This window comes from Clytia hemisphaerica, unplaced genomic scaffold (assembly GCF_902728285.1).
Source record: "Clytia hemisphaerica strain Z4C2 unplaced genomic scaffold, Clytia hemisphaerica genome assembly, whole genome shotgun sequence".
In the NCBI taxonomy this organism is placed as follows: Eukaryota; Metazoa; Cnidaria; class Hydrozoa; order Leptothecata; family Clytiidae; genus Clytia; species Clytia hemisphaerica.
Genome location: NW_027104095.1, coordinates 171,715 through 196,363, shown reverse-complemented (window position 1 = coordinate 196,363; position 24,649 = coordinate 171,715). Strand labels below are relative to the sequence as shown.

The 24,649-nt window shown below is 35.7% G+C and overlaps 2 protein-coding genes across 2 annotated transcripts in view; one reads left to right on the top strand and one right to left on the bottom strand.

The window, feature by feature from the left end:
* LOC136812868 (oxysterol-binding protein-related protein 9-like) overlaps nt 1-15,541 on the bottom strand; it is a 35,173-nt gene extending 19,632 nt beyond the window's left edge. Inside the window, exons 1-10 of the mRNA XM_067069393.1 lie at nt 15,332-15,541; nt 9,617-9,667; nt 7,303-7,381; nt 5,976-6,151; nt 5,480-5,524; nt 4,479-4,508; nt 3,844-3,894; nt 2,952-3,574; nt 2,549-2,568; nt 2,038-2,079 (exon numbers count right to left, since the gene is read on the bottom strand). Coding sequence (XP_066925494.1) covers nt 2,038-2,079; nt 2,549-2,568; nt 2,952-3,574; nt 3,844-3,894; nt 4,479-4,508; nt 5,480-5,524; nt 5,976-6,151; nt 7,303-7,381; nt 9,617-9,667; nt 15,332-15,442 — 1,228 coding nt within the window. The 5' untranslated portion in view covers nt 15,443-15,541. The remainder of the gene's footprint in view (nt 1-2,037; nt 2,080-2,548; nt 2,569-2,951; nt 3,575-3,843; nt 3,895-4,478; nt 4,509-5,479; nt 5,525-5,975; nt 6,152-7,302; nt 7,382-9,616; nt 9,668-15,331) is intronic.
* An 850-nt stretch (nt 15,542-16,391) lies between these two features.
* LOC136812867 (ruvB-like 1) lies at nt 16,392-24,412 on the top strand. Its single transcript, XM_067069392.1, has 3 exons — nt 16,392-16,710; nt 22,518-22,599; nt 22,977-24,412. Exons 1-3 carry the CDS (start codon nt 16,570-16,572, stop codon nt 24,119-24,121), a joined length of 1,368 nt encoding a protein of 455 aa, XP_066925493.1. The 5' UTR covers nt 16,392-16,569; the 3' UTR covers nt 24,122-24,412.
* The last annotated feature ends 237 nt before the right edge of the window (nt 24,413-24,649 follow it).

Genomic DNA, 24,649 nt, shown 5'->3' with positions numbered 1-24,649 from the left:
CTGAAGTTTATACCTACTGTGAAAGTCTTTCAAAGCTTATACTGCTTATATACTTATAAAATTTATGAAAATTTTGATTGGATTTTTGCCAATTTAAAAACAATCTACTTGGATTTGGAAGTAATTTTATGTAGGTATACTGTACTATATATAATTTTTATAGCAAAATTGGAGGTCAATATGAACAAATACATATAATTTTATGTTTTGTAAAAGCTGTTGCTTTTTTGAAAATATTTTTCTTTTTGGCTTCTATAAAAAAAAAAGTTTTCTTATGCCTGCAGTGGCCCCTGATCCCCTGATCTTTTATATTTTTGATGTTGTTTCTCTAAAAAATGTTCATCTTTTTCTTTTGAAAGAGATTTTTCCTCTTACATGATGAATATTTTTGTTTTGGAGTATCTATAGCTGGTAGGTACAGTTCAGTATATATTCTTTTCATTCAGACAAACAAATCATACTTTTTGTGAATAGTTTTATTTAACTACTTGTCTTGTTGTTGGTATCTTGTTTCAAGTACTTTCATTTTTTTCAAAATAAAAAAGTTTCTAAAATGACTGATATTCCATTGTACTCACCTTCTTTTATAATACATTAAAATCAAAAAATAATCAGGATGTGAGTTTGTTTTGATTTGAGTGAATTAAATTGTATATCCAAATATTGCACAAGATGATAAAACACCTCTCATTTAACAAAATAAGAAACAAGTTTTTTAAGAGTGTCATAAAAAAACATAATAATAAAGTATAAAAAGTACCGAGTTTTGTTTAATTTTTTATTCTAATCCGTGAGAGTGAGTGCGCTGTTTTGAGTGAGCACTCCGCCGCGGTAGAAAAAGCACTCCACCGTTTATTTAGTAAATAGCGCCTTTTGGAACTAGTCGTTGTATTCAGAAAACATATAAAAAAAAATAGATCCCATTGAAAGTTTAATCTGCAGCGAAATACAACGACGTGGTTTACTAGTCTAAGTAGTGTACAAAGTAAATATTATTGTGCAGTGTAAGAAGCCTTTAAAAGCTTTTAAAGAAATACGGAAAAATATCAAATCAAAGGCAAATTATCGAAAACTGACTTCAACGAATGGTAACGTAAGACTAATTTTGCGTTAATAATTCGAGTCATCAAACACGTTGATTGCAAACGAAAGAAAGTCCAGTTATCAAATCAGGCGAGAAAAGATAGCTTCGTCGTTAATATCAGTTTATCAATGTCATTTCAAAAGTTATAAAAGAAGGAAAGTTTTACTATATCAAAAATCCAGTGCTAGTTAAATATGATACGTTTCTAAGACTCCAGCTGAAGAAACAGAGTACAGTACAAAGATAAACATAATAGAGATCTAGCAAGGTTACGTAATAACTTTACTGGATATTCATAATACCACGATGGTAGTAAAACATTCGAATTACATTTAGGAATCTTTTTTTTTTTAACTCGAATATTTTCTCCATCAATGCCGACAGGCTTCGTGCAACTCCCCAGTGACTCTCCCCGCTTTCGCCAGGCCTGCGCAAGTTACAGTAGACAAGCTTATTGCCAAGCCTGAATGACCATATATAATATATTAAACAAAGCACTAAGTGGAACTTCTCCATCCTTATCTGAAGCAAAATCATGCGCCATCTTTAAGAAGTCTTGAAGTTTAAGTCTTGAAATTTTGAAGCCATCGCAGTGTCAAAATACTTCAACAAGGAAAACCAAGGTTTCTACTGTGGTCTAATTTCAGCAAAGCGCATTGTTGCTTCACCCGCCGTGTGTTGAGAAAGGTAGTTGCTCTATTTATCTGGGACTTATTTTTGGGGTACAAGGGTATTAAATTGGCGCATTTTGCGGAACTTATTTTCGCGGTTGACTCCCCCCACTTTCTCGTATTCCTAGAGGTTTTTCAAGATTTTCTAGTAGAGATTGAATTTAACGGAACTAATTTTCGCGGTAGACACCCAAAAACGCGAAAATTAGTTCCCGCGAAAACTAGTTCGCGCGAAAGTAAGTTCCCGTGTGCGAAAAACCTCGGAAACCGTCGTAAACAAACCTTCTTCGTCGTCTTCATCATCACGACCGATATCGTATTCTTCTACAAAACAAGGAAAAAGTATAACTTAACAAACTTCTCCATAAAACGAAATCTTTTATGTATCGATGATCATATTGTATAAATATAGCAAACTAGGTGTCGATACTAGATAAATAATTCCTCTAGTAGAACTCAAAAATTTAATCGGCGAGAGAAGAGGCCTACATACAGCAATTTGCTCTGAGTCTTTCTCATAATAAATTCTTTGAATTTTAAAGGCTAAATAATCCGAATTACCAATTCAAATAAAGCGACTTCATATCCAGACCTCACGTTTAGCTTAGGAACAATGGAACTCTTTACAGATAAAGGCGAATCTAAGCGGGGTTCATAATTCATGACAGAGAGTGTTTCTTTTGACCTTATAAGGAAATAAAGACGCTCCGTCATAAAAATCCTCAGATCCGCCGCTGAATAAGCCTTCTACATTATATGACAAGCGAAAACGAAATAATTTAACATTGCTTACCGTCTGAAAATGCAGTTTTGCTATAAAAGAAAAACGGATAATAGCTTTAAAAGTGTTACTGATTCTCTGAATCCTTAGACAAACTGATCGACAGGCTTGATTTAGTGCTTTTAATAGTATCTATAAACTGTACAAGAAGACGAACCCAGGACCCCTGTGTTGTGGCTTTGCAATGATAAATTGCCAATGATAAATTGTTTTAATAAAAACATGGTGTCCTGTATGTTTTCAGGTTCCCCAATATCCCCTCTCCACTTGAAAAATCATTGCGAGTAATTTATTCAGGTATTCTCTATTATAAATTAACGATGCTAGACAAAATGTGATCCCTCCATCTTCCTGGGCAAGGATCCCATGATAAACAGAGATTATTGATTCTTAGGAGGCTCAGGTTAAGGGTTACCTTTTAGTTGATTCTGTTCTTTGTCTTTGTAAACCTTCATTTCTGATTGCATCATTCATATCTAAGATACCATTATCGTGTTGCTGATTTTTCATATGTTGGAGAGCTTCCTCCTCAAGTTTAAGACTGTTTTCTATATCGTCAACCGCTATTTCTTCCTCTGCATCGAAAAATTCATCTCCTTCGTCTTCCTCATCACTACTGGTGTATGAGGAAATAGGGACTGTTTCTATAAAACTCAGGCTGGGAGCCGGCTGCTGAAAGGTGGGAGCAGGCTCCTGATTAATTGTAGGGGTGTCCACATCTGGAGCCTGTACAGGACCAGGTATTTGTGTATTATTTTGTGTTAGTGCTTGCTGTGTATTTATATCGTTTTTGGTTGTTTCAGTGACTTCACAGGCTTCTTCTACTATGTCTGCATCAGCACTTGAGTTTCCACTCGGCCCACTGCTGCTAGACACCACCAGGTGGACAGGGGACGTGGAATCGTTTAGTGAAGAGGATGCATCTGTGTCTGGGAGTACAGGACTGCTACTACTATCTATCGTCGAATCTGAAATGTCTACTGGTGATTGGCTTTGGTTGTCGAGAACAGGAACGGGAACTTTCTTTGCCAGTGATGTCTAAAAAGAAGATTTAAAAAAAGTCTTGTTGTTGATTTCCCTCTACTTTTTAGTTTCAAAAGCGAACCATCATTATTAAAAGATTTTCCCTTGGCAATATAAATTAAATAACCTAACCTTTTTGAATTATAATATTCATGTTGCATATTATTATTTCAATCACTTAAAGGACTCAAAACGAAACTATTATCCCTGAGACGGGTGGAAATCATGGAATCTCTGAATTTTAATTAATCCTGATTAATCTCGAAAGAAGAAATTGTGCCTACCTTCGCATTATGCAGAAGCTCGATCGTTTGTCCCATAGTCTCAATCATTTGCTAAAAAAATTGAAAAAGAACGTTTTATTTAACTTTAAAAGCTATGATTCCCTTGAAATCTGATCGATGGGAAAAAAGTCATAGCTGAAGTGAAACTCTCTCAAGAGGAAGTCCATTTATAAAAGAGGTCAGGGATCTCCCTTAACCCTTGCGACCTTTACATACACGCTTTTTTATAAGAACATAAGGCTGCCGTGGCCAAAATCTTTAAGAACAAGTCAAGAACATTCTAAGGCTTCGTGGGCTCTAAAACACCTGTTTTTTCAGGAAAATGGAAAAAAATACTCCAAATGCTGCAAATAAGAGGCTTGAAACCCGAAAAGTTAAGAACATCTGAAGGCTTCAAAAACTTCTCATAAAAAACGTGTATAAAAGTTTTGACAACATAATACATCATTTAAAATTTTTAGACATCAATGCCATATTATTTTGACCTTCATAATAGACTATTTCGAGACGTATACAAAATGCTAAAATCGTTGATGACCTTGACATTTAATGAGAAAATAGGTTTTAAAAAGAAATTTATGAACAGAGTTAATAAACATTGCATAGACAGGGTTTAATAAATTGTTCCAGCTTACAGTTAGCGAGTCTTTGAGTATAAAAGATCTCTAAAAGAAGAAAAAGCAGAAATAACGATAATAGAGAATTAAAAATTATAATGGGCTCTTTCAGAAAAAATCCGTTCATGGGGGTGGAGGATATATTATTTTTTTCATTAATTACCCCTGGACATTTTGATTTTCAACCCCCTGGGCACGGGTTATACCCCTGGACAAACATCAAATCAACCCCGTGGACACAAAAAATTACCCCTGGACATTGGAATTCACCCCCTGGACATTGCAACTTTTTAGCATTTTTTCAATACCCCTGGACAATTCATCCTCCACCCCCCATGAACGGATTTTTTCTGGAAGAGCCCAATGTGCATTGGAGCAATATCATTAGAGTAATAGACCTTTTCATAAATTACGTTACGAGCATCACTTGCCTAGTTTTGAAATTATTGCCATGGTGAACTTCAAGTGGATTTTATTAAAAACTACTTCCTATTCATAAAAAGTAATTCAATGTCTCAAGAGACATATACAGTACCATGGCAATCGTTTGAATACGAAGCAAGTGATGTTCGTGACGTAATTTATGAAAATGTCTATAGGCCTTTCCATAAATTATTTGAGTACAACGACCGACTTATTTTGAAACCATTAACAAGGTGATTAAATCACCTGAGCCTTCATGTTACTTTTATAAATAGAGTAAAAACTTCTTGTGAGCTACTCTAAGTCTCTCAAGTCCAAGAAATTAAAAAAAATACAATTTTATGAAAGCAAAAACCAATCTGTCTTAACATTAAAAGTTATAGTCATTAAATATAGAGAGAGGTTTTATAATATGCAAGATCAAAAATCTTAAAATAATAAGTTCAAGTTTTCATAACATTGTAACTTATAAATCGTTTAAGATTCATAAAGCTTTGTCACGCTATATATACTACATGAACTTTATGACTTTCGTACGAACTTTTGTAGTAAAAATTTTCATTCTATTCATAGATTTTCGAAATTTTCGGATATACCTCAGCTTTCATGTTACTTGAATGGTTTATCTGTGATTCCATTTTCTGAGAAAAAGAAGAACAAAGATATTACCATAAAAAGTTATCTTACAGTATCAAAAACACAAAATAGATTCTGTAATATTTCTGTCAGTCTAACACCAGCTAAACATAAAAATAGAGTCAAAGGCATTTTATGAACTGAATCAAGACCATAAATAAAAGAAAAGAAGCAAGTCATTATTATCCAAAAGGAACATGATCATAGAAAAAAGTTAGGGCTGTTAAGTTCTTGGGAAAACAAAAATTTAAAATTGGATCCACAAATCAGATGTGAGGTAGATGAGAGTCGATATTTTACTTTAATCTAGGACTTTTAGGCAGCCTTTCAATTGGGTCACCAGCCTTCTTGGCTATCTAAGGACTGAATTGTATAAAGGAGCGAGAATTTTAACAGCTAATTCCTGGTTCAAGGCGCTGACTATGAACCATCTCTTTGAAAAAGATAGATCCAAACCTTGACTTGCTGTGTTAATATCCTGAAATAGGCTTCTGCTTCTTGCATCTTGCGATTGAGCTCTTCTTCTGTCATGGAAGCATTATCAAAGGAACTGAGAATACCATCACCAGAATGTTTGAGAATGGTTTCTTCAAGGTTCTTCACCCACTTTCTACGCTCTTCAGAATCTTGCGCTGAAGAAGTTAGAAATGAAAGTGAAAATGAACAATGGGCTTTTCGAGAAATAGTCCGTGCCCTTTGAGGATATCAGATATCAAGGGCTTACAATGCTACCTGGATATCCAGGGGGTAGGACCTTTATAAGAGGGAGAGGACATCCAGGGGGTACAAGACAAAATACTTAAATATCCAGACATCCCCTTCTCACAGACCCATTGGGACCCCCTTCTCACTGGAAAAATTGGCCAAAATATCGTCCCCAGTGGGAAATTACACTCCAATTTTTGCGCTATTTTTCCCGTCTTCACTGAATTTTCTGACTTGAAAACAAAAGAATTTAAATCCTCAGCGAAAAATTAACAAGCAGGGGGGGGGGCGTTTATTTGGAACCTAAGAGTAATGCCCTACCGGGTCTGTGAGAAGGGGGTGTATCCAGGGGGTACAGGACAAAATACAACCTTCTATCAACTTGAACATCCAGGAGCTGATTTTTTTCAGGTCGGATAAACATGGGGGTGAGGGAGGGTACTGAAAATTTCTGGAGAAGCCAAATAATATGGTAAGTTTGATACTGCTTTATTCTTAAACAAGATAGCGCTAGATTTGAAAAATTGTGGGTTTTTATGTATAAATGTTCGAATCCTAGGGAGGCAACCTGAAGATAGAGGAAATAAAACCTGTACCAGTTTTATTTGTAACAGGATATAATCATTAATTGTGTTTCGTCAGGGAATGGATTCTACTCCATCATAACGAGGTGGAAAGTCGAAATTTTCCAAAATTTATTTAGCTAAAAAATGGGACCTACCACTGATGGGAAGGGGTGAAATGGAGTTTTTACAAGCTCTTATTTGATTTGGTTGGTCGTTAACCAGTAATAAAACAATTTTGTTACTTTTTCTAAAGAACGCGTCATTTTTATTACTTCAAATGACCAATTATCAAAGTATCTTATAAAAACTCCATCTCATCTGGGTGGGAATGGTGAGAATTATCAACAAACGGGGATAAACTTTGATGGGTCATTTAATATCGAATTCTGTTCATTAGATCTATAGTTATGTTCAGAAAGTGCAAGTGCTTGAAAATGTTGAAAATTGACCTATCAAATGAAAAAACAGTAGGATGAATGAATCTCAGATGATTCAAAGTGTAAAATGTTTACCTTGAAAGTGGAAAGTTCTATGATCACAGGTGATTGTGAATGTACTATCATCCTCATCATTGATTCCAACAACACCACCCTGTAATAAAAGGGGGACATAAGTTCAATATCGAGTAAAGAGGATGGAGTACCTTTGTGTATTAAGTGCAAAAATATGGTTTGATGGTAATTTGATATTTTAATATAAATACATAAATTACACAAATTGTTATATTAAAAATAGCAAATATCAAACAATATTGGAAGGTACTTATTTCGCAAATTTTGGCCCTTTTCGCGAAAGTAAATGTCTTTAAAAATTCTAGGAAGGGCCATTCGCGAAAGTTTATGCTCGCGAAAAATTCTTGAAAAAATAGAAAATCTGTAAAACTTCAAACTTTGAATAAAATGTAACTTTTGTGGCACTTTTTATAGCCTGCTAAAAGACTAATAAGTCAAAGGACAAATGTTTCAAGTCAACCCAAGAAGTATTTGTGTTTCTAAGCCATTTTTTCATGTGAAAATTCTCAATTTTACGTCTTGATTCGCGAAAGTTTATGCTTGCGAAAAATATTTTTCCGTTAAATTCGCGAAAGTAAATGTCGTGAATTTCGCGATTTTTCGTCCTCGCGAAAGTATTTGCTCGCGAAAGTTTGTACGCCTAAAGTATATCCTTTTAAAAGAACCTCCATGAATAAAAACGAATTTTGAATTTTCATAGGTTTAACTTTAAATGACAGAAGCTTTTTCTTGCTTGTTGTAAAGACGTAAAAATTTATTTCAAATGTTTCGAACTTGTTCAAGTGCCATCATCAGCAGAGATCCCACTGGCATTTTTGAAAAAACATGCATGGAAAAATGCCAAAAAGAGCAGAAAAAAATGCTAAATAATGCTAATTTTAAATGGAAAAACATGAAAAACACGCTAAAAAGTAGAGTTATTAATCAACGAAGTCCCCGTGTTTCCCGTACCTAAAAACAGTGATGTAGACATGATGAGAAATCGATATATAATCTAATAAATATCACAAACATAAGTAGAAATCATTTCACTTGGAATTTATTAATCAATCAAAGGCTGCAATTTAAAATGTAGCCCATCATGGTTGGACAATAGGAAAAGTTTATGATTTTCAAGATGCAAAAAAAGTGTCTTTTCAAGGGTTGAAAACTAAATAGAAAATAACTGATTGAAATGTAGGAAAAATATAATAAATATAACAAATTTTAGCTTAGAGGGAGCCGTGTTCCTGAAAAAACCAAGGTTGGCCCCAAAGGAGAAATATTTAAAAATCATGTATATCCAGACACTAGAATACAAGCTATAAAGTAAGAGACATTTTAAAAATTGGTGCTTTAAAAAAACCCTGTGTTTTGCCGAGGTCATGGACCTGTCTAAACCCTGGAAGAATAATGAGGTGGTTCAGTGACATGTAGTCTTGACAAAACTTCCAAAAATTGGCTACTTGTTTTATAAAGTAGAGCTTGAACGGAGAAAAAACCCCTAAACCCCATATTTTATTTTACCCCCCCCCCCCTAAAATCTTAAACCCCCCATTTTTTTCGGGAAATCTCCTACCTCCTTATAAAGCATTGGAAAAGATGGATCCCCCCTGCCTGACACATCCTTGTTTTAACATTTCTGTCAATGGTATTTATTGAAAACTTAAGATAATATTTAACGTTGCCCACCATGGTTGGGCAAGTGAGAAAATTTTAGCATTTTGGGGGGCTGAAAGTGCTATTTTGAGCTATCTCTTAAAAACATGCCAAAATGATCCAAAACATGCTAAAAACCATGAAAAATGCCAAATTTGCAAAAATCATGAAAATCATGAAAAACATGCCGAGTGGGATCTCTGCATCAGTGAAATCTTACATCCAAAACTATCTAAATAATTTTTAAAAACTTATACATGGAACACTTAAGAGTCAGGAAATATTTAATAAAAGAAAGGCATATAATCATAGAGTACTCTTAGGTTCCAAATAAACGGGGCCCCCGCTTGTTAATTTTTCGAAAATTTTCCAACCCCCCCCCGGACGTTATTAGGGCCCCCCCCCCGTTTATTAATCTCTAAGAATATTTTCAGCTGTCAAAGAGAAGGCCCCTTATTTTGCTCTAAATAGCCTGATTTTAGCCTATTTTTACCTTATTTTTGGGTTACAATTTCCAACCCCCCCGGGAATTAGGTCCCCCCCATTTATTAAAATCTAGAAAATCTTCCAACCCCCCGTTTATTCGAACCCCCCCGTTTATTTGGAACCTAAGAGTAAGTCTAGAAAAGAGTAACTTGAAAATAATTACTTTTCTCATCAATGAATAAACACCTACCTTTAAACGTAGACAGCCTCTCCTAGCACCTCTCATCATTCGATCTTTGGACTATAAGAAAGAAAATATTGTCATAAAGCTGCCCTTAGATTTCCTGATAAAAGTTGAAAACTGTTACAACTAAAAGAAATTCCCATAGAATACACATTTAAATCGTACATTGTTGAAATCACAATTTTCCTGAGAAATTACAAGTTTCCTAAAAAAAGAATTATAATCTAAATAATACGGACATAGTTAAAGAAGAGGCCAGAACCATTGATTTCAAAATCTGGAGGGAATAGGCCCAAAAATCCTGAATGTGAAATAAAGCCACTTGTTTCCCATTAAAAGGTATGAATCGCTTGGTTTTTTACACAAACACCAGATTGAAAGTAAAATTCCTTGCCAGATTTTGAAAAATATGTTGCACATAAACAAAGAAAAGGTTTAGAATTAATCCTTCATTCAAACTAAAAGAAGACATAAACATTGGGCCCATAGTGTGCAGAGAGGTCTGAACCCCCCATTTTTATTTCATCCCCCTATATGTGTATCCCCCTATTTAAAAAAAATTTCGAACCCGTGCTATTGACAGCAGCAGTCCACCAGTCATTCAAAACCGAAAACATTGAAATTTGTATAAAAAATTATATGAAAAAAAAGAGTTTAACATGGTGCCGCAGGCAAAGATTTAGCTATCTACACTTGTTTTTTAGTTGTCCCATACCAAATATCTAAATCAATATAAATATGATAGATATTTTGACCAAAAGTTGTTATCCCCCCTATTTTTACTTGACCCCCCCCCCTAAAATCTCAAACCCCCCATTTTATTCGGAAAATCTCCTATCCCCCCTATAAAGCACTAAAAGTTGGATCCCAGCTCTTAAAAAAAGAAAAAGGGGGGAGGGTTCACACTATATGGGTCCGTTTTGTTTTGGTTTTCAAAACAGACGAAGCAATCAAAAAGAAACATGAAGAGAAGTAATATTTGACATGGAATGAAAAATCGATGTCTCTAGATTTGAAAAAAAAAACGTCAACCTAAAATCGATTTGTAAGTGACCCCTTAGATGTTGCCTATAAATAAGTTTTGTTCAAATTGGCACGCTAACATTCTCCCAAATTAGCATGCACACATAACAACACTGCAAATCTTGCTGCGTTTTTCTAACTTTACTTTAGAGTATTGACTTGAGTATTAGGGTTTTATTTTGGTAATACAGAGCAGAAAATTTCCAGCCAAAACAAATAGAATGGAGTAATCAAATGCGGAACTGACAGTCAGAGTAACATCCTATCCGATCTGAGAAATATAAGTTGACATTGAGAACAGTTTTTCTTTTGTAACCATGTTTAAAAGGTTTTTTACTTTAAAATGTGTTAAAAATCACTTGCTCTGGAAGCACCGGAAGGGCTCCGGAGAGAAAAATAGTGTTTTTTAGCTGTTCCAGAACGCCGGGAGGGTCCTCGCGTGGCTGATTGGCTTGGGGTTCGAAACCCTCTATTGTTTCATTAAAACCTTAGTTCAGTGTCCGCATGCGATTTATCCAGAGAATTTCAATATTTAAAATAAGAGCATATCCCAAAGAGCAGGAGTTTTACACTTGAATATGACAAAGCCTAGGGCGAAGGGAAGTTAGGTATTAGTTTACTGTTATATACAATGAATTCAAAATTCGATGCGGCAAAATTTCATTATCTCTCCCACGCGCTGCAAGTGTCTATACTATTAAGTTATACACCTTCAATATAAATTACCTGAGGATAAAAACGCTTCTTTTCGAAGCGCGCGCACTCGTATCCTTTGTTTCACATTGGGGGCGCAAGTAGCAATGATACAAAGCGTGTGGATGAAATCAGTTGCGTGAACACTTTGTAAGAGGATGCGTACGCAAGATGACTTCATGCCGTTCAGAGCCATTGGTAAGTCATGTATTGATGTTTTTCATATTTGATGTGAAAAAAAATAGAAATAATGAAAATTTTTAAGCGGTACCTCAAACACATGCGGGCGGGTAACGGTAAACTAATACCTGACTTCCCTTCGCCTAGTAGGTCCTAGCTAAATCGTTGTGTTCTCCTCTAAAAAACGTGAGTGGTCCTAAATCCGACAGCCCTGCCTAATTCCGACACCCCAAATAACTGTTATGAAAAAAATTCTATGTTTACAAACATTCGGTCAACTGCTCCAACTTGGGACGAGTTTACGCAACATGGGACTTGTTGATATCTGGCCTGTATTTTCACTTACTGTTATTAAATCTCTTTGACAATAAATTTGTTTTGATAACTCCACCAAGTTTGTCAATCATACTTTCTGTCATAACATGTCACGGTAACTTTCACTGATAGCGCACCCTTTTTAAGGTTTTCATTTAAAATGACCGGACACCGAATGGAGAATTAAGAGCCCCCGCCTACCGCCCAATGAGATTTTAACAAATAACGAGTGTGTAACTTGCCGCGCAAGTCACGTCAAACGCTCACATTCGCATGTGTTTTCCACTACGGATTTTGTTCATATTTCGATTTAAAAGCCTACTCGGTGTGAAAGAGAAATCGTGTATTTTTTAATACGCGGTTCATTGAACTCAAATCAAATGACTTTGGAGGATCGGTGAAATGGTGGTGGAATGGCCGTCCCATGTTGCGTAAGATAGTCCCAAGTTGGAGCAGTTGACGGTTCCTTCTCCAAGTTGAACAATCAGTGTAGACCTAACTCTTCACGCATGTTTGGACTTTGTACCCTATATGCTGCACTCAAGCATTTAAGCCAAAGTCCCGCAAAGGCGGGACAAATATCAGTTTTTTGAAGTTTGCAAAAAACGCCACATAGAAGATCTTTCAGATTCAGTATGTGAATAGAGCAGTAAAAAATACCGTGAGATTGGGTAACTTGCATCAGTGGAGGCTAACATGCATAGCCCTCAAATGAAAGACCTGGCTGGTCAATAAAATACAAAGTTAAATCAAAACAAAAATGGTAGAGTAGAGCTGAGAGCGGAGCTGTGTAGTTGTATTTTAATGACCAGACAGGTCATTCATTTGAGGGCTATGCATGTTAGCCTCCACTGATGCAAGTTACCCAATCTCACGGTATATACAACTTTTCTATTTTTCCTTTTTTTTGCAAAAGTTCTAGGAATGAAAATAAAGGGATAATGATAATTGAATACTATCCATTGATGACCCGCGGCAATATCATAAAGCTAGAATCGCTTCGCGTACTCTTCGCTTGAGAAAATGATTGACAGATTGAAATTTTTCAACCGCGCAGGAATTCGCGAAGTGTTCTTGGCTCAATCCTCGGACCGCGCTAAAAATGGTAGACTGAGCTGTGATAGATCATTTTGATTGAAGTTGTTGGAATGTTTACAAGGCTCTTGACAGAAAATCGTTTGTTTTATTGTCAATGATGACAGTGCGGTTATTAATCTTGTTAGATCTGACAAATTGATGTTTGTAAGTGCACTTTATAGTTTTGATTCCCATTGAAGAATCATATTCTGGTTTTCATGTTATTAGATGCTGGTTTAGAGCTTTTGGGTCTACACTGACAATAGACTATTGCAAGAGACTCTAGAAACAAAACATCTAGTAAGATGGTTATAATGTCAAGATGTCAATTAATGTGATCAAAAAAGTGTGAGTTGTAAAATTAATTACCTCTATTATTCTGAATCTGATGCTCATGTTCGGGCCTGTTTGGACCATGCTCGGGCCACAAAACAGTATTATTGAATCGGCCCGAACATTTTGTTCGGACCATGTTCGGGCCATGTAGGAATAGTAGAATTTAATTTTATTTACCTTTCCTGGTTTATCATCATCCATTGTTAAATATTTTCATTAGACAAATTCAAAGTTCCAAATACCAGTTTGATTCACAAAGTTGTATAACAGTACTAAAAACGATCCAGAAAAATTCTGCTTTGAATAGGAGAAGACCACGAGAAAAGGGAACAGGATAAAGAATAAAAAGAAGACCATATTATGTAAGATTCAAATCATTCTTTTTAATAATTTTTCTAACTTAATTGGAAAATAGATGATTAACTTTTATATTTGAACAATATATATTTGAATAAAGATGAAGATTTTTAAATTTATTTGCTAAAATAAGGAATTTAAAATATAAATATTAGGTCCTGAAATTACACGTGCGATCGTAGCAAGTTTTCGAAAATCTGGCCCGAACATGGTTCGAAAACTGCGCTGGCCACGCGCGGGCCATTTTTAAAAAGTATTAATCAAGAGGCCCGAACATGTTCGGGCCATGCCGTGGGTCGTTTTATAACATGTTTACAATTTATGTAATAAAAAATTATGTTTTATATAAGAAGCACAATTATTGTAATTTGGTTCAAATCAATGTGTATCAAATCTCTCAGTTTAGTTGACACTTTGGTATCTTCATTGCGTCACTGCAAAAGGTTTGTTCTTATTTTAGTTTGTATCTTTGAAAGACCCCATCGGATTTAGGCAGGGCTGTCGGATTTAAGTAGGACCACTCACAGGTACTGATTGAAATAAATCTATACATATCTAAGAGGCCCTCCAGCGGTTGGCATGACGGAGGGTTTTTCGTGGCGTGATGGCGTGAAATTTTGAAAAAAATGGCGTGATGGCGTGGAAATGAAGTGCCGGCGTGATCGTGAAATCGAGTTTTTTTAGGCGTGATGGCGTGAGATTTGCAGTTCAGCTTGATCGTGAAAATTATATTCATTAGTTGAATCGTATTTCTATGTCCATTTTCGCCAATTTAGAGGGTTTAAATTTCAAAATTTTCTTGGTTGGCCCCAACTATGGTGGGGCCTCCTATAGCTATAGATTTCATTTTAAAACATAAAAGAAACGGTGCAAATAGTTCTATTCATCTGCCATTTATCCTTGTAACCTCCGATTTAACAGTTGCTAGCTAGTCTTCAAAATAAAGTCAAATGCTATGAGAGGGTCGAAAATTGAAAATTTTCCCGTCAGCGCAAACCATGGTTGCGCTTCCTCGTTCCCCTTTTGAAAACTATTCACGCTAATTCACAATTAATGCCCCCCTCAAGTTGCTTGTACTTTTAAAAGATTTCCGTTATTTTTACATGAATTATTTTTCAAATTGAATTGAAATGGATCCTAAAACAGCACTTTGAACCCTTCAAAATTCAAAAATTTTCTCCGTTACCTAACGGGGCGTTGTTAATTTACCCTTTGATGATGTGACCAGTTGTCCAGCAATTTTTGAAATGCATAAGTCAAGATTACGTCATTTTTCCTATCGAAAACACCCAAAAAAACTGGAATTTACCCCTGTGTATTACTAAAAATAGAAAAACAGAGGTCAAATTTCTTCCAGATTTTTTGGGTGTTTCCGATAGGTAAAATGATATAATCTTGACTTACTTACGCGTATGAGAATGCCAATGAAAAATTGATTGACGACCAAACACACAGTTTATATAACAAAAATTATGAGCATAAAAACTAAATTTTCTAGGCGTAATGACGTTAAATCGAAAAAAATTGGCGTGATCGTGAAAATCAAATTTTTCAGGTGTAATGGCGTGAAATAAATCGAAAAAAAATTGGCGTGATGGCGTGAATTTGGGTCCGCTGCTGGGAGGGGCCTCATCTAAGGAACAAAGAAGAAAAGAACTAACTTTTAGGTCTGGCATTAATTCCACTAGAGACGTTTGAATTAAAGGATATAACTGTAATAAAGTTATTCGTAAAACTTACAGTGTAATATGAAAGGAGACCAGTATGGTCATCAAGAACAAACCAACGGTATTGCCAGCCTTGAACAACATTAGTCCACTTCGTCAAGGGACCCTCCATCTTTACTGCCATACTAAATAAGAAAAACTGCAATAAAAATAACAATGTGAAATTTGATTCCAAAACTCAAAATGCTGCCAGTTTTCGCCACCAAAACCACCAAATTTTGGTGATGGGACGATCATGTAACATTGATCTATGACCTTTAGTTTGTTTACGGCTGGCCGCCGCCCAAAGCAAAATCTCTGTAATTTGATGTTTGACAGACCCTTAAAGATGGATTTGATAGAAACCTTTTGCAAAAATTTTAAAACTTTCTGAAAATTTTCAATGACATAAGAAAGTTTCTGTGAAATCTTGTCAAATAATTGCCTAATCTTTTACACCCTGAGGGAGGGGCGTTGCCATGGCCATGGCAGAATATTTTTCTGTTCGATAAAAGCTATCACTCAAAACCACTGCACAAAAGGAAAAATCTAGTTTCAATCACCAATTCCGCCCTTCTCCTCTTTTTCTCTATTTCCCATCTCTAACTCTGTCTTTTCTGATTTCTGGACATAGTTTTTTCTGAACTTGACTATTTGAAGCTATTTTGCTAATTCTGAAACTTACTCCCACACCTCGGTTCGAACCACCAAATGCAAGCAACCTTGGTTTCCAATCCCGACGCCATACCACTTGCGCCATCGTCGCACAGCAAAATCACGCAATTCATAACATATTATACCGAACTGGCAAAAGACGGGGGTATTGTTATTATAATATGGGTGAAAGTACCCCTTTTTTAACCTGACTGAAATTCGAGCCGTTACTAGCAACCCTGCGGGGCCCAAGGCGCCGAGTATGCACCCGGCACAGTGACAAGCCGTTACTAGCAACCCTGACCCTAACCCCTAACTGATAATAATCGAATCCTGACCCCCGGAAAATTACCACGGACTAGAAAGAACGAAAAAAATTGAAGGGGCGGAATTGCTGATTGAAACTAGTTTTCACCTGCACAAAACGCGCGATTCTACTGGATTCTAAGAAGATTGATTCGCATTTCTCGTCGACCACGCTTTTGTGAAGAAGTTTATTATATACCTTGATTGTGATTGTTGAGACCGCTCATTTTGTTTAAAGTTTACAACATCTCTTATCTGATTTGGACTCTAGGAAAGTTTAATTTTCAATAGGTTCTAAAATCAAAGATCATCATGAAGATTGAGGAAGTCAAAAGCACAACAAAAACTCAAAGAATCGCAACTCACAGTCATGTCAAAGGTTTAGGATTGAATGAAGATGGAACTGCCTCAGCTGTCGGATCTGGACTGGTTGGTCAGGAAAATGCAAGAGAGGTAAATAATTCATAGTTCAAACTTTTAGTGGAAGTAGTAGAATTTTTTATCTAATCAAAACGTGTTAATTGAATGAATCAAACGCCGAGAATCAATACACTTTTCCCACTAATGCGCTCGCATTACTTTGATACTCTCCACAGTTTGGTCTCTGGAGGTAAACAAACCTGTTTTTGATTGTGTTTCCTTAGGAAAAGTCGTTTTTTGAGCTTTTCGTAAGTTCTGTAGATCAAAGTCCCCTCAAATTTTAGTATGTTCAATCTATTCATGTCATGATATTATAACCACCCTGAATTTTTTTTTGCCAAAGGAAGATCGCTATCAAAAGTTAGAAGCTGAAAACCCACTTTCCCCAGTCAGGACCTCATTTCACTTTATCGATATTACGCAAACGGCAGTGTGCGCTAAATAATCTTGGTTTCGCTTTCGATTTCAAGCAAAGGTCTTACCAACAGGGCGCGCGTACATAGAAACGGGGCTGGGTAGAAAAATCTAAACATAGAATTCAAAAAAAATACCGATCATCGTATAGAGCACTAAAAAATACCCCCTTTCTATGTTTAGTTTGTTCAACCTTGGATTATAACTGAAAATATCTTCAAAAAAACCTTCGTCCGCTATCAGCCGCGCGGTAATCTTTGCCTGCTTCAATTCTTAGATAATGAATAAGAGAGGTGCGCTTAGCTAAGCCGTGCTCGCGGGCGATAAATTTATGTTTACTTATCTTGTATATTTTAGTGGTATTTATCCAATGAAAAGGATGTTGACAAAATATGCACGGGGCTGACAAGATATGCACGGCATTGATTATGACATCATTAAATATGTCGATGTCGATTCAACGCCCGTTAAAGAAAATAATTCGTAGATAGTTCCTTTTATCTTGAAATTTAGAAATACGAACAAAAAAAGATCAAATTTAATATTTGTTTCCTATCTAGATTATATTAGCTTTAGAATACGGTAAATTTTCACGAAAAATATTTCGCGATGGCGGTACGCCCAATCGCGCCCACGGGAAAGTTCCAATTTTTAATTATCGGGAAATCGGGGAAACCCGTTCACCACGTGGATAAAAAACGTACGGAATGAAACCTGACAGAAGGTTTCAACCAGATTCATTCAGATAAAGCTATAAGAGGTTCATTACTTGGGGATTTTAAAACCTACATAACCAAAAACGAAAGTTGTTGGGAAGGAAAGAGTAAACGCAAGACAAGGTTTGGTTGTGTTGATCAGGTTTGTTTTTATTCTATCGGAACTAATGTTAAAAAAGACCAAAGAGGTCCTGACTGACTTTCCCTAACCCCTCGCAGGCAAAAACGCGTTAGTTTTACTTCCCAAACAATTTCATACACAAGGTGGATTTTCCCAGGCCACATTCATTTCTGAGAAGTTGGAATTACGGGAAAGGTGTATTGAACCAGGGGGGGGGTCTTGCAGTTACTCCTTGACACTATGTGGAGTAACTGCAATTTTGGACATTTTCTACAGACACCACCACCCTTTCAGTTATTCCATAGTGTACTAACTGATTTTACCCTCAAAATTGGTGTATACCACCCCCATATATAAATGCCAAATTTGGCAATTTTTTCACTGAATTCCTCATTTTTGATACCATTTTACTGGGTACGTCTTATTAACGACCGTTCAAGAGTTAAATATCTCAATCATTTTCCAAGTTTGTTAAAATATCTTCCATGCCTTGATTGAAGAAAAATTTTATGATTTTTTTTTACTTTTGTAAAAAATGTTTTGAATTTTTTTGTTTCCGGAATTTTTAAAAGCCTAAAATTTTAAGTGAAAAATTGAAAAAGTTGCTCACTTAGTACACCATATCCTACCAAAATCCACAATTTTGGGCTTAGGCACCACCCATCTTGCAGTTAGTCCACTGGTGGAGTAATTGTTTTCCCAAATTTTGGTTTATATATATACCACCACGGTAGTAATTGTCATAGTGTTTATATAATAACTGCATAACCCCCCCTGATTGAACACAAACGGACGTAATCAAAAAATTGCGATTCAATTGTCGAATACAATGGGCGGTTCCAGTTATAGTCCGTTACCATCTGTGGACGACATGGATTTCCGTTACAATACACCGTTTAACAGTCTTGCCATCTCCACCGTAGAGGCGGTTGGTAAAAATTCTCACTTTTAGTAATGTGGAAGGTTAGAGAAATGTAAACATTGCCATTTGTTTTCTTTCCTTTAAAAAGAATGTTTTAGATGTTTGAACATGATATTAATGACAATTTTATGTATCTCTCCTGAAAATTTCACAAAAATTCATCTAGAGGAAAAGAAGTTATGATTAAAAGTGAGCTCTTTACCTACCATTTCTCTGCTGGGTTTTCTTATGACAACTGGATGTTTAACTACCATTCCTGTGGTTGCCAAAATCAAAACAATGGAAAATTGTTCATACGCGTGCGCAGTCGACACTGTTAAACGGTGTATTTACTTTTGAAAAACTTCAGGATTTCCGTAACATTCAAGAATTTTTAAGGAAAAATCTTGGATTTTCCAAAGCTTAGCAAGAAAATAAAGCAAATGTTATGGATTTTCTGATACGGATGACCAAATAATAGTTGTTTTGGAGAACACGGTGGCTTATTGAATAACAAACCAGAATACCCGCGATAGAATTAATGACAGAGAACATTGACAACTTGGGAATTCTAGGCCCCTTGAGATTTCGGCCCTAAATTGGTTTAAACCTATAGACCCTAAATTACGGTAAGCAGTGGCCTAAAGGGTCCGCGTTGAAAGGGTGCGGATGGATAGCAGAAAGCACAGTGCAATCAAAAAGAGAATCAAACATTAATCGAACCTATCAAACATTGATCGAACCTATCGAACCTTGATTGAACCTATCAAAAATCAATTGAATCACGATGGAACATCAATCGAACAGTAATCAAACTTTGCCAAAATTTCTTGGTTCAATTTGGTTCGGTAATTGCAGGGGGGGTCAAGGTCCAGGATACCAACCCAGGGCCCAAAAACCTGACTTTTAGTAGACACCACCACCCCCCTATATTGGTATCAATACCAACTTGAAAACCCCAATTTTCTAAAAAAGGGGGGGACCCACCCCCCTAAATTGGTATCGATACCAACATGAAAATCCTGATATTCTGAAAAAGGGGGAGCCACCCCCCCCCTAAATTGGTATCGATACGAACTTGAAAATCCCGATTTTTCTGAAAAAGGGGACCCACCCTAAATTGGCAATCAGTAAAAATGCAAGAAGTTATATGCATAGGATACTGCATACAAGGGACGCTAAACAAAATCTTTGGATGTTTTTATTCAAAGAACATTCCTCTTATTAATCACTTATATTACAGTATATACCACACTTTAGACTCCAAGAAAATGAAAACAAGTTTTTCTTATTCTAACACAACGTAAATTAAGTTTCTTGAACTAAATTGGCAAAATGTATCAAATTCATAAAACTAGTTGATAAACTAGACTAGATAAAAAACTCATTGTATTAGGCACGCCTAGAGTCTTTGATGAACGTTATGTACAGAAAAATTTTATCACGACTAAAAAAGTTCTAAGATCTGCTAAGACTTGACTCAGTTTGTTCAACTCTAGTTTTGAATGAATTTTGGTTGATTGAAAGGATTGAGAGCAGCAAAAGTTAAATAAAAATTTAATTTCAATTATAGAATGAAGAAAGCTTTTATATAGAATCAGGGTATAGTCTAAACGATTCAAATAAGTTTTTATACTTACATTATACCGGGTGCCTCAGAAAAATCTTTGGATGTTTGGCGAGCCACTGAGGCCAAGCAAAGTCTTTTTTGAACTCAAAACCATTTTTATTAGAAAGAGGATAGTCTAACTTAAATTTTGCGGTATAACTTTTTAAGTTTGGTCAAGTAGTTGTCAAGTTATAAGCTTTTGAAGTTAAAATTCACTTTTCGAAAAGTGTGAAAAACACGTAATAAAAGGGTATTAAATTAAGCATTTTTAAGCGTTTTCGATAAGAATTTTTTTCAAATATTTCTAAAAACTGACTATTTACTAAAAACTGACGATGTATTAAACGAAAACTGCTTTTAAAAGTATTTTAACAATTAATTATGTCGTAAAAGTCGTTAAATAAGTCAAATACTGAGCTATTTTTTCATTATTTGCATAAATTTAATACACCTTTTTTTACGTATTTTTTACACTTTTCGAAAAGTGAATTTTGACTTCAAAAGCTTATAACTTGACAACTACTTGACCAAACTTAAAAAGTTACACCGCAAAATTTAAGTTAGCATGTCCTCTTTCTAATAAAAGTGGTTTTGAGTCTAAACAAGACTTTGTTCGGCCTCAGTGGCTCGCCAAACGTCCAAAGTTTTTTCTGAGGCACCCGGTACAACATTTTAAGTCAGATACCAATTTCAAATTCAGCAAAAATTAAAAAAGGGGGACCCACCCCCTCATTTTGGTATCGATACCAACTTGACTTTTTGAAATTTGAAAAAAAAATTTGACACCACCCCCCGGCCCTGGGTTTGGTATCTGGATCCTGACCCCAATCGAATACTTATCGTTCGATTAAGTTTGATTAAGTTCAATTAGTTCGGTAATCAAACAGTTCGATTGATATCGCCTGGTTTGATTTTAGCAACCGTGGGAAACTTCACTCTCCCCCGTAAAAAAAATTTTCTGATCCCCCTTCTTCAACTTTTCGGAAGTTGTCATCCCCCCTTAAGAAAGGGAGGTGGACGAACTATGATTGTGGAGATAGCGAGACTCCTAAACAGTGTATTACTCCACATACATTACTTTTCCTCAGCGAATGAAAAGGTGATAAATTATCTTGTCTCTAGGTAACTGTTGTGGAGTAATTCAGTTATTCAATAGGCCGTCGTGTTCTCCAAAACAACTATTCAAGATATGATTAATTGAACTTCGAAACGTTCGAAATTGAATCGAACCTAAGTTTGGTTTTCAAACTCTAATCGAATACTCACAAATTCTTTAAAATATACAGTTCAATTAAAGAAATCAAACTTAATCGAACTTTGACAAAAACCGTTCTCTACTGCTCTAGGTTCCAGTGAGCCGGGCGCTAAAAACAATCGGCTATCTAAATTTTGATTGATCCTTGAAGAGAGATTACGTAATCGGCGTTAAATTTTCTCCGCCTAAAAGTGGAAAATGAAGGCCATTATTTTCAGAGTGCTCTCTGCAATCTTATCTAATGAAGTATAGGCCAGAATGGGTCAAGGGCTAGAAGAAAATCTTAAAACTTTCTTATGCTAATATGTACTTATGCACTCGGTCTTATCTGATTTTCTGATGTCCACGCTTATTAAGATCCAAAGGAGTTGGCCAATTTGATTTAAAATTGTAATCAAACTTAACTTCGAACATAATCGTAATCAAACATAATCCAAGCTCATTGACAATAAATGTAATTGACAATAAATTGAATCGATCAAACGTTATTCGAATGCAATTGAACATAACCAGAATATTACCCAGGAATCGGTCGTTCGATTGAGATTCGATTACATTTGACAATCAAATTGCAATTATCAGCTTGGGAAATGCCGTGTGTTTCCATTTCAAGAAATGATGCTCAAGTCAAAGGATTCTTTGAAAAAATAACGCTCACATCAAATTCCTGCTTTCGTTTGATAACTAAAGATGAGAAAAAATTTAACCCTCAAAACTAACAATTAAAACAAATAAAGTTATATAACTTGACTCAAGTTTCCACTTTACCTAGAGTAAGATTTAATATTGAAAACTAGTATTTTTCAAAATTTCTTTTTTATCAGGCATGTGGTGTTATAGTGGAGCTGATCAAAGCAAAGAAGATGGCAGGCAGAGCTATTTTACTTGCTGGACCACCTGGGACAGGTATTAATCATTTCTTTCCTGATTTTATTTCTTGATTTTAATCTTTTATTAATAAACACTCTCAGGCTGGACTGAAAATGGAGAAATTTTGGTTTGTCGTCTTAAGATAGAAGCTTGAGATCGACATAATAAAGGTTATGATTTGAAGAAAAGAAATTCTTATTTAAAATGGCAATACATTTTTTATTAGTCCAGCTTTAACCTAGGAAAAAACAAAAAATGATAAGATGATGCTCAAATACCCTATTTTAAAAGGAAAAATATAGTGTGATTTGAGAGAAAGCCTCTAACATTATTCAAAGGGAACAACATGCCTTATCTGAGTATTTCTTATGAATTTGTTTTGATATAAAAACTTCTTTTTTCCTTCTAAAAAGGCAAAACTGCTTTGGCACTTGCTATTGCTCAGGAACTGGGACCAAAAGTTCCTTTCTGCCCCATGGTTGGCAGTGAGGTTTATTCTACTGAAGTCAAGAAAACTGAAGTGCTGATGGAGAACTTCAGAAGAGCCATTGGATTGAGAATCAAGGAAACCAAGGAGGTATATGAAGGAGAAGTCACAGAGTTGACTCCATTTGAAACAGAGAATCCAGTTGGGGGTTATGGAAAGAGTGTCAGTCACATTATTATCGGTTTGAAAACTGCAAAAGGTACCAAACAGTTAAAACTGGATCCTTCCATTTACGAGAGTTTACAGAAAGAAAAGGTCGAACCGGGAGATGTTATTTACATTGAAGCTAACAGTGGAGCTGTGAGACGCCAAGGTCGCTCGGATGCTTTTGCTACTGAATTTGACTTAGAAGCTGAGGAATATGTCCCTTTACCAAAGGGCGATGTCCACAAGAAGAAAGAGGTTGTCCAGGATGTCACCCTGCATGATTTGGATATTGCCAACGCTAGACCCCAAGGTGGACAGGACATAATGTCTATGATGGGTCAGCTGATGAAGCCAAAGAAAACTGAGATCACTGATAAACTACGGAAAGAAATAAACAAGGTGGTCAACAAATATATTGACCAAGGTGTAGCTGAGTTGGTTCCTGGTGTTTTGTTTATTGATGAAGTTCACATGTTAGATATTGAGTGTTTCACATACCTACATAAAGCTTTAGAATCCTCTTTATCACCTATTGTCATATTCGCAACCAACAGAGGTCATTGCCTTATTAGGGGCACTGATCTACGGTCTCCACACGGTATGCCTTTGGATTTGCTAGATCGTGTTATGATTATCCGTACTATGCCTTATTCCCAAAAAGAAATGATGCAAATCATCAAAATCAGATGCCAGACAGAAGGAATCCAAGTTGACGATGAATCCTTAAAAGAGCTTGGCGATATCGGTACCAAAACCACACTCCGGTATGCAGTCCAATGTCTAACACCTGCCTCTGTGTTGGCCAAAATCAATGGTCAAGAGAGCGTCACCGTAAATGAGATTCAAGAAGTCAATGAACTTTTCTTTGACGCGAAAGCTTCTGCGAAACTATTAGCTGAACAGGAAAGCAAGTACATGAAATAACGTTTGTTTCTGCATTGGGAACCTTATTGCTGGAGGTGGTTAAGTGTGTTTTTGGGGCTTCGATTCTTGACCAACAAATCTTATTTTGACATGACAGTGAAAAGGGCTTTTCTAAAGTCACAGAATGAACATAAAATGATACTATGGTAGTGTAAATATTTTTTAAGATTTATATTTTTCATTTATTTCCCATTAGTTTTTTTATCTGTTGAAATATTTAGAGGTTTCGAAAATTGTTATAGTACGTGAAAATGGATATGATGGATATGAATAAACATCTTGTGTAGCGTTTTCAGGTCTGTATTATTTGAACTTAGTTGAATGACCTTCAGTCTTGCTATATTCACATGATAATATTTTGATGTTTATTCTAAATCGAACATCATAAGGATCGTTTATACGCAAGTGCTGTAAAGATGATGACTTGATTTTAATGGTTATACGACAATATATCAACCTTTGCTTTCCTTCTAATTAATAAGCTTTAATTCATCTCTTTAGCTTTATTTAAGTCACCGAAGCAGACCG

Bases quoted from the DNA above. Each gene is read 5' to 3' on its own strand.
- LOC136812867 (XM_067069392.1), top strand. From the start codon at position 16,570: ATGAAGATTGAGGAAGTCAAAAGCACAACAAAAACTCAAAGAATCGCA. The intron at 16,711-22,517 runs GTAAATAATTCA...CTTTTTTATCAG, and splicing joins GTCAGGAAAATGCAAGAGAG to GCATGTGGTGTTATAGTGGA. The intron at 22,600-22,976 runs GTATTAATCATT...CCTTCTAAAAAG, and splicing joins TGCTGGACCACCTGGGACAG to GCAAAACTGCTTTGGCACTT.